This window comes from Zophobas morio, unplaced genomic scaffold (genome assembly GCF_036711695.1).
Source record: "Zophobas morio isolate AGI-343-1 ecotype UQ-CSIRO unplaced genomic scaffold, CSIRO_AGI_Zmor_V1 ptg000005l, whole genome shotgun sequence".
Classification (NCBI taxonomy): Eukaryota; Metazoa; Arthropoda; class Insecta; order Coleoptera; family Tenebrionidae; genus Zophobas; species Zophobas morio.
In genome coordinates, this window is record NW_026972110.1 from 2,341,638 (window position 1) to 2,352,581 (window position 10,944).

Here is a 10,944-nt window from a genome sequence, read left to right on the forward strand (position 1 = left end):
ATTTTATTTGAACCGTTAATATTTCTGAAAATGTAGTTAAAATTTAATATTCCAGTGTTAGTTTCACACGATTCACCTAAAAACATCAATTTTATCGTTATGCCTTTTGTTTAAGTGTTAATAATATTCTTATTAATAAAAGCAGAGTAGTGACAAAAAAGTATTATGAACGTATCTGTTTAATATATTGCAATTCATTGGTCACATGAAGGTAAAAACGTAACATATGAATTTAAAAAAAAAAGGAAACGTTTCCATGTCTTTGTAGTTACAAACTTGGACTGGGGTTTGTAGTAATTCATCAAATTTGTTTCATGTGATATACGGTGTCTCCATGAAATGTGGAATAAATTTGAGAACGAGTTTTTATGAAACATTTGACTAAAAAATCAGTATTTGACACAAACCAGAGACATTTTTCGTTGAAGCTATCAACCTGACGAGGTTGTTGATATACAACTTTAAAGACAACCCCATTATTTTAATGCAAATTTTTAAAGAGGAGCAAAACTAAGATTAGAGCAATGTAATGATGTGATAAATTATATTTATAAAAAGTAACTTTTATTTTTTGATCACCTCAGAAATACTCGATTTAATTTCTCTGAAATTTTAGGAACGTAGTAACACTATTTTCATAATTCATTCGTAAAAATTTTAGCAAATTTGTTCCACATTTTATAAATGCAACCTCTGTAAAACTTTGAACACTACCAGGTTGTGCGCAACACTGCAGTCCTATTAAACGGTGCAGTGTACTACCTTAAGAAAGTAATGTATACTTGAAAATGTGAAATAACCATCAATTTACGAGATTTTGTGCTGAACTTTATGCTACCTGTAAGTTTATTTTTGACTACTTAATAACTTCTAATAGTATTATAACCAATTATAAGCGTGTATTTATTTTAATACTCATGTGGTGTTTATTAAAGCAGCAAGGTATTGTATTATATGAAACCGGAATTCTAAGATTAACACGACGTTATGGCAAATGCATTTAGATCGCAGAAGGCTTTGGATTAAGCAGCGATCAGTGAAGTTTGTCCACTAATTCCGAACACAACATATAATCTTATTTCCTGTTATGTTTATTTAGGAAATTTTAGGGTATCATATCCTAACTGTTCCCACTGTTGAATAATTTTTATTCAAAATCTACAGATATGGAACGCCTTATCAGTGTAGATTTTGAATAAATGGTATGTTGTATATAGCACAGCCTTGATGTGTCTGCATCTAGCGGCTTTAGATGTGCATGGCTGTGCATGGCTCTTTGTTCTAGGCTGCTGCGGCCGCAACACCTCTATTAAAAACACCTCTATCGACTGCCCAACAGGCAAGTTACGCCGCCGCGGCGACTTATACGGCAGTGGCGGCACGTTACGGCGCTGCTCAACCCGTTGCTGGATATGCTGCAGTCGCAGGATATGGTCGGGATTACGCAGATCCTTATCTCGGACACGGGATAGGGCCTATGGCCGGATATGGGGTATGTAAGCAACAATTTAATAACAGTAACTTGGATTTTTTTTATTTTTGCACACATTCGATCACAATCAATTGCCGATCGAACATTACAAGCCATACTTTGTATGAATACAGTAAGAAATTAAATATTTTTGTGTTTAATGCTGGAGTCAGTTAAAATATAAGGAATTCTGAAAAGCTACATATTTATGTCACTACTCCAAATAGAAATCAGTTTATTTGCGGTTAAAAACCATAAGCATAAAAGAAATGTAAGGCTTCTTCTAGATCAAACATATTACAGAAATTTTAATTTTGAGATTAGAGGTATAAGGACAGTGTTTGTTGTGCTTAGTCCAAATAGTTGAAAAAAAAAAACGTAATAAGAGGTTACAACCTACAGTTGCATAGGTCTATGTAGTTTGATACTAATTGCTTTCACTATGCAAACTAAAATTATAGTTTTATAGTTGTCTTTATTAAAAACGCATCTTTCAACGATTAAGTTTTAAAAGTCATGCTGATGTCTCCTGCTCACGGTTGTAGAAATGATAAGTATGTTGATACACTAGCGTATATCCGTGCATCCATGCTAATTAATATAATTAATAAAAGAAATCGTACTACTTATTATTATCGACTCCGATCAATTATCATCTAAAAATTTTGTATTGTTAATCGTCATTTTTAAACAAAAAGCGCTAAATTAACTAGAATAATTTCCGTGCTACACAGTAGAGGTGCTAAACGTACTTTCCATTGATACAGGGTTCGGCACATACAGGATTGTTAAAAAGTATTGGGTTAAGCTAAATATTTTCAGAACGCTTAATCAGAACTCGAATTTGGTACACAAAAAAAAAAATATTTGAGCTGTATCCTCGGAAATATTGTTCAAATTTCCATCAACATTTGTTTTGGAGGTGCAAGGCCAACTTGATTTTTTTTAATAGGAAGTGTCAAATTTAATATTTTTTAAAAAAGCATTTTTTCTGGATTCACTAAAAGGTAAAAAAGAAATATTAAAATAATAATAAGATTGATTTTTTTAATATATTTTATTAAAAACTGTTTTATTTCAGTTAAATGTGTTATTTTTACAATTATCATTGACTTTTATTTAATTTTTCGACCAACATAGAATGATGGTAAAGAACTAATGATAGATAAAGAAGTTTCCTAGGCCAAATAAATTTCATATTTACCAAATTGTATTTTTTATTGCAAATTAAAAAAGCATGTGTTACATCATTTTAAATTTGACCCCTTGTGCCATAAAAAAAAACAAGTTGGCTTTGTATCTCCAAAACAAATGTTGATGGAAATTTCAATAACACTTCAGAGGATAGAGTTCAAACAAACACTTTTGCCTGTACTCCAAATTTCTGATAAACCGTCCTGGAAATATTTACCTGTATCCATACTTGTTAATAACCCTGTATACCTAATAAAGCATATACTGGTAACCGTGTATTCGTACAATGAGCGAAAAGCGTGGTCACCAAAGAGGGACGGAAGTCTCAAATCGTCTGCACGTAATATATTTTTGCAGTAATGCGGGTATTTTAAATTCAATTTTGGGACGATGTTTCGGCACATTCACTATTTATTTTTTCACGCACTTAGGACTTTTGATATTTATCTTAACAATATTATAAAAATTATATACCTATACATATTTGTTTCTTGTTCCATTCATTGTTTAAAATACTATAATTAACTGAGTAATGTAATTGTCCAAAACGGATTGAGTTTTACATAATTCAACAATTCTGGATAATTGCAAATCAAATTGGCGCAAATTGCAAATATTAACAACTGCAAAATTTGTTTAATATTTTTATTCCTCGTTTTTTACATAAATAACATTGACCAACCGTAATTGTTATTTTATAAATGCAAAATCTCAAAAACACGCAAATTGAGATTAGTTTGCTTTCCACAAATATATCTATCTGCACCGTAATGTGTACCACAAGATCGAACTATCTGTTGGCAGTTATATATTTTATCACGTATGTGGATCGACAAAAAGCGTTGCTATCCCCAGCCTCTAGTGTACCAACCTAGTTATTTTACAACCGTAATCTTGCTCAATGACAATAAAGCTTCAACTGCATTTTAATTTTTGACATGACTATAAACTAGTGCCCGAAATTTATTTATTTATTGTACTTTGTTGGTAAGGTTGACAACGACATGAATACAACGTACAAAATGTTCTACAATTTCAAAATTTGTTTAAAATTAATGTAAATCAATAAGTAAATAATAAATAATTATTATCCACATAACAGCTTTTGTCATGAAGCGGGTGCTGTTTTTTATTTGAGCTTAATGATCAGTGATTTGTGTGCAAAGATAAAAGTAATCCCGATTTAGATCATTTGTACGGTTAACATCATTCTTCTTTTGTAGGCTGCTGTTTATCGTAGCGGTTATAACCGGTTTACGCCCTACTGAACATATCTGCAGCTCCGTTAGGCCTACGAAAAAAAAATACTCAACTATTGTTATTTGTCTTGTGTACGTAGCACAAAACAGCACAAACAAGAAAGAGCCAAAGAGCTGTAACTCACTAACGTAAGCCCTTGTGATAGCCCACCTAACCCAGCTCTCTAACTTAGTTAAGGATTAGTTACGTAAGTCGTTTCCATTCACTTATACGGCAATCCTTATACAAATCTGATTTAATTCGAAATTCGACGGTTGGTTTATTACGATAAGTGCGGATATTAAGTGAGGCGTAGTATGTAGATTGTTGCAGGATGTGTGGTGTTACGTACTCTTTTATTTTTTAAACTTAGACGTATTTTACGTGACCATATTTGTGACAAAAAATAAATCTAGCAGGTATAGATCATTGAGTACCATGACCAGAATAGTTCGCAACTGTTCATACAACAAAGTACCTTACTCATACATAAATTCCGAAACGTAAAAGATTCGTTATATTATTTTGTTATTTATACGCGATAGAGCAATAAGCTGATAGTTGATTTTCTTGATGTTTTTGAAGATCTCTGACTGCAATCCAAAAAGGTGAATGTAAGGCAAAATATATCATGCATGTAATTTTTTAACTGTGTGATCTTCCTGTGAACAAAAACGTCTCTAATGTAATTTCATTGCTATGTATTAGAATATAAATAGAAAAAAGTTCCATAATCTTTGGCATGTATTTAATAGTTGCGTACGTCAGATAGATCATAATATTAAAAATTATCCAAACAAACTACTACCTACTATTTAAAGAAAAGACGCTTAGTTGTAATCATAGTTAATTCTTATGCACTTTGACAGTACTCGAAAAATAATCAGAACACAAGAGAATTAGGCAAATTGAAAACGTTCCTAAATGAAAGTAGTCAGCTACGAAGATATTAACGTTCAAATGCGCCTGTTTTAGTTGCAACTAAATATAAGTAGTAGTTTAGACTTCCAGTATGGATTCTAATATTACTGGTTCCGTAATTTTTATATTATATATTTTTTCAAAGATGACCATATTGGAAGTCATTGTAAAAATATTGGAGACTCAATGCAAAATAGACACGTTGTGTCTTGTAGTATGTAGGATTTAAATTATAAAATTGACTGGTAGGAATTATAATAATATGCAACTATGAATTAAGTTTAATAACTTAAGAAATTGTTTTTAATTTATATTTAGTTACTGTTTCGCTCTTAATTTTTAGTATAAGTGCAATGGAAACTAATTTTCCTCGTGTTTAGTCTATTGTTTAGTTAGTTTATTATATTTTGATACTCTTTTTTTTAAGCAGATAATGTAGATCTGCATGACATATCGACGATAATCTCTCTATATGATAGCTCTCTAGAATGTACAGTTTTTTCAAACATCTGTTTTAACGTAATAATTTTTATTTGTGTAAACCTTGGATGTGTTTTTACATTTGCGATGCCATTTTTCTTAAAAGTTTTGATTTACTTTTTTATTTCGCATTTTAATTTATTTTTACTGTAAAAATTAAGGTTTTGTTTCTTGTGTTATAAACGCACAAAATGTTCGTAGAAGAGAAGGCAACTTGGTAAAAACACATCCTTCAAATTAAGGCCAATAAGCTCTAGTCTCTGTAAATATCTCATACGTACAAACTCATCCCCTGTTTGGTTGTATGATCCCAAGAATTTTCAGTTTTTTTGTCAGCATCATCCCATTTTATTATAATAATCCCATTATATTGATACCTTTTTATGAATAAAATGTAAAAGAGGTACAAGCACAATGACTTAAACTTGTTTTATTCATTCCCTAATTATAAACAGTTAACCAAGGACGTTATATGATGAAAAAGTGGTACTATTTGTTTATCCCGTAGGTACCGTTTGCAATCTAATTTTAAATAGCCTGCACTAGATCAGTGGCGTACCTAGGTGATTCAGATTTAGTTTTAGTATCTCTGGCAATTCGATAAGTTGTGTACTGATTTTATTATCTTAGTTTTCTAAAATATTATTTATGTGATCAGAATTAATCTTTTTGGACATTTCATAGTTTAATGTAAATCCTTTGTTTTACCGACAATTTTACCTACACTAGTCTTAAAAGAGTAACTATTTGAACCTGTTGATACCCAATCAACAATCGATACGCCCTTACCTAATTCATCGGTCCAATCTCCCAATAGGCATCCTGTTGTGACAGTGTTTTTGCCATCATCTACGTATTCAATTTTGTGTAATAATATGTCACACTTTCTCCTAATTTATCTAACATTTAGTACAATCTTAATCTGGCAATTACAGTTGTAAAAGCAGGTGAATATGTTGGTATTGAACTAATTTTCTACATAGTAAACTTTATACTTATAATCAATATATTTTCATTTAATCTATACATATAAAAGTATTTGCTTTGACTGACACATTGAGTGATTCACCAACGCAGAAGCTAGAAACACTACATTTCGGCAGTTGGAAATTTTACCCCAAAGGATGTAAAATTGGGGATAAAGATTTGTAAGTTTGTATGGAAGTCCCGCTGGTTTTTAAGAGGGTTGGGGGGGGGGGGGGTGACCTAATTGCGAATTCCATGCAAGCCTGGAGCTGTGGCCAACAGCTCTTTTAGTTAATTTATATGTATATTATCAAGTCTATCATCTAATAAAATTTCATAAAATCTTTTAACATGTTACGACATATCTGCGACCCCCATATTTTGTCACTGACCAAATTTGCCCCATAAGGAATTTAAGGATAATATGTTTACTACCGCTCTCTTTCCCAGATTATTTTCTATTTTACCCAGTTCTATGCCTAATTTTTCCATTCACTTTCTAACTTTATTTTCATAAATGCTTTTATATATGAACAAATAACTCGATTTTCTTCCAAAATGCCAAACTTCATCAATATATTTTATTTTATTTTACAACCGTTTTCTATAGCTTTTTGTATTTCATTTTATTCACATAAATTGTTCTTGGATTTAGCATATACTTCACATAATGGAAATTTTAGCTTTTCTGTACCAGATTTATATTTATTCTTTAATGGTAATACAAGAGGATTTCTTGGTGGTAAAATATCACTTTTTATTAATCCAAACCATTTTGGATACTACGTAGGTTTGAATATTTTAGTAGGATGTGCAGTCGGATAATCATAACATTGTACTGTTGGATATAAACTGCAACTATGTGTATATTTCATTTTCTTTTTCTTGACTCTCGATTTCGTTACATTAGTTCTTCTTCCAAAGAATTTTTTTCTAGTAATCACTTCTTCATATTTTAGCGAAGTTTCATTAGTTGAAGACGATTTTTCAATTAGTTTTACTTCTTTAGATTTAGTCCAAGTACATTCCTACATTTCTATTAAATTGTAACCAGCTTTATTTGCTTACTTATTTCTATTTCCATATCTTTCATATTTGTTTTATTCTTATTAATAAAATCTTGATTATAATATTTAGAATGCCCATGCCAAAAACAAACATGATATTGATACACTATTAGGTTTTTCATCAAAATCATCAGCTTTTGATTCACATATTTTTTACTGCACCATCGTTTAATGCATAATTTTATATTTGGGTTATGAAATCTATTCAATAGATTTTTTCTTTTTTAATCTGATTTGAATCTTTTCTGATTTGATCTATATATAGCCATACAAACACCAGCAGTCGTAGTAATGTATCTAAAAGGATCTGTATTGGCTATTTATAGAAACTGTTTTTTTAATTCAAGACACCTTCTACTTAATAAATCTAAATCAGAATGACCATATTCTGTGGTGTCCCAGTTTGAATTAATATTTCGCGGTGAGGAAACAACAACGACGCGAAACCGCACTTCAATAATTTGAATTTGAAAAATAATTTAAAAATATTAGGTAGTAACAAAGACACGTGTAGAGACTTGCAGTTAGAGGGGTTAGGATTGCAATATATAGCAGTTAGAAAAATTCGCGGGTCGTTCGACCAATTTGTTTCTCATTTGAGCTCATCGCATTACTTCTGGTATAACGGTTAGTGTGAAAATTGAGGATAGGTTAAATTTAGTTGGTAGTTTCATAAAATATACTAGTCCAAAAGGTATAAGGTTATATGACCGTCATAAAAGTAGTTGACCGCAAATAAATACCCCTTTTGTGTGGTTCGCACTAAGCTTACCGGCTGGCAATAAATCGTCTGTAATAACCCAAACCTCCCGCCTTTTTTTTTGACATTAAACAAAATTTGAAAAAGCCCGCTAAAATTTGAAATTTGGCCTTGGCTGTGATCGTCTACAAAAGTGGGACCCTACATTGTGTTTTGAAAACTGGTGGGAGGCGTTCGTTCATACAAATTGGCGCACTGCGGAGCGGGAAGAGTGACGGATTTAAAAAACTTATATTTGGAAAAAAAAAAACTATAAAAAATAAATCCAATAAGAGCTCAAGAGACCTTGGCCAAGGGCCCCAGAAGAGCTTAAAGAATTTATTCCTCAAAGAAAAAAAAACCTTTATTTTCACTCGAACCTGAGAACATAGAATAAAGATTAACAACCTTACAAGTACAACAAGAAACAAAATAAAAAAGTCCCGGGATTCTCAGAAAGTAAACGGATGGCAACGTTCCAGATATTATGGCAGTGTGGCCTCTACAAACAAATGGGGGGCGCACAGCGAGCGCAGGGCGGCAGCCGCACTCCCCGTGAGGGCCCACGAGGTTCTCCTGCTTCACCACTTCACGCGCGTGGTCTTACGCACCCACCTGACATAGGTTGACCTTCCTGCCCCCGCCGATAAGGCAGCTGTGTAAACTCCGAGTCAGCCAGGGTCGGAAGTCTGGCAAGAGCCGTAACCACCCGCACGGAGTCGTCGACGCCACCGCGGCCAGGCCACGCGACCCCCGAGTTATCAAGCGCTATCAAATTGAGTATTTGGATTTCAGACGAGCAATAAGCAAAATTTAATTGGCCACACTCCATCAATACTTGTTTTAAATAACAAAGAAATTTAAATGAGATTAAATTATGCGCGTGTGATCAACAATCTTATACAACAAGGAAAATGAAATGAGAAATTATTCATGTTTTTATCAATAACTTTAAAGAACAAGAATTTTGAAAGAGATTAAATTATTCACATTTTGGCAATAATTTTTAAATTAAGCTACATTTACGTCGCTGATTCTTACCAAAGAAAATAAAGAAGCTATGGATTTTATTGAAATATTTATCTGACATTAAACAAAGAAGTTATGACTGCATTAAAATGATCTGGGCAAAGTTACGTTGTTGACCGAATTAAACAAACAACCCCCCCCCCCCACATCCCCAAACAAAATACACATAAAAAATACCACACATAAAATATGCAAAATAAATAAAATATAGGTAATCGTAGGTGCACATTCGCTTTGAATTGTACCTTTCTTTCAATAACATTCATTTTCAAATTCATCAACAGTTTTCGGTCAACAACAAATCCCCAATTACTAATACAAAAATTCACAAAGGTTGCCCTTGAAATTCCCCGGTCAACACCCCGTACTTGCATCCTACCACTTTCTTTTTCTATTTTGAACGGCTGAATATTTGAAAAACTACATGAAATTTTCCAGCATTAGAGTTTACAACAAACGAATAATAAATCGAGGAAAAGCCATTCAAATATCTTAGACCTTATAATGTCAGCCAAATTGATGTGCCTAATTAATTGATGTTACTAACACAAAGAAAATCCCCGTCCCCTAGACTCTAATGTTATTAATTTTCTGATGCCGTTCTCAACGTTATTTTTGTTAAAGATTCACGTATTCAGATTACGTTTGAATTTATTTTACTCACACGTGCTCAAATTATGCAACGCAAAATAATAACTCGAAAATCGCCATCAACTTTCCGCATAACATTCGCTAAATAAATCTGCCCTAGCTAACGTAATTCCCTGAAAAGCCCTACTAAAACGGATTGAAATTATGTTGAAAAGATTAGTACGATACACGGACCTAGATAAGAAGGACAAACGACTGTCAATCCCACGGCGTTAAAAACGTGGCTCCATTTACTTTCCGTTATTTTTGGCGCGACCGCTAGAGGCGCCACCGAACACAAGCCCTAGTTTAATATGGAAGCTTACGGAAATTTGAAAGTTTTTTTTAATTAATTTAACTCAAAAAGGATAAAAAGTCGTATTAGGCGTAAAAGTTGTATGGTTTGCGATAAATAAAACTCTAGTTCATAGTTTAAGGTTACTTTTTATTTTAGTACAAGTAAAAAGTGCATTTAATGCTACCAATGTGAATTCTTTTTAGAACTACTTTGTTAATTAAAAGTTACTGCGTTTCAAATATTCTTCTAAAAAATAAGACGTTTCTCAACTTCATTGCAGGTGGAAAAGGTCACAATTTTGTTATTTAAAGAAAAATTAAAAAATATACACTTTAAAATACATTTGAAGAATCTGCTAGTTTAAAGCTAAGTACTTCGTAATTTAGCTTGTTTTTTTAAAGACTGAGATTTTTTTGTATTGCTCTTTTTTTCAACAGAATAGTATTGTTTCATTCTTGTTACAACAAAGAAATGGATCAAGTACGCAATGATATATTGGCCATGATAAGCGCAAGGGAATGATAATTTCAGAGTCTTTGCATATTCTACACAATCTTCATAAATATTGTCAGACATTTTGACGTGGGAGGAAAAATAATTTTCAATGTGGATTAAAATTGTATACAATGGTTTGCTAGGATGTTTTAAAAATCCATAAGATTTAACGTTTGTCATGTCGGCCAAAGCGGTGTAATTTTCTTCTGATTGAAAAGCTGTAGTACATTGCCCGCAATCCTTGACTGATTTTAACTTCAACAATTTTCGAGAAACCCATCCCGCTGTATAATAAATAATGCAATCCTTAACTTCAGGTGCTGAATAGTCATGTTCATTTGGAGTAAAAACGTCTAATCCCCACTCATCACATATAAGAATGTCTAATTTTTCTTGAAGCCGTCTTACGTGGTCT

At 32.3% G+C, this 10,944-nt stretch overlaps 1 protein-coding gene across 4 annotated transcripts in view; it reads left to right on the forward strand.

Moving 5' to 3' along the window:
• LOC135121239 (RNA binding protein fox-1 homolog 3) overlaps window positions 1-5,723 on the forward strand; it is a 67,254-nt gene extending 61,531 nt beyond the window's left edge. For all 4 annotated transcript variants that reach the window (XM_064045553.1, XM_064045566.1, XM_064045548.1 and 1 more), the window contains 2 exons: window positions 1,286-1,492; window positions 3,889-5,723. In XM_064045553.1, coding sequence (XP_063901623.1) covers window positions 1,286-1,492; window positions 3,889-3,933 — 252 coding nt within the window. In that variant the 3' untranslated portion in view covers window positions 3,934-5,723. The remainder of the gene's footprint in view (window positions 1-1,285; window positions 1,493-3,888) is intronic.
• Window positions 5,724-10,944: the final 5,221 nt, after the last annotated feature.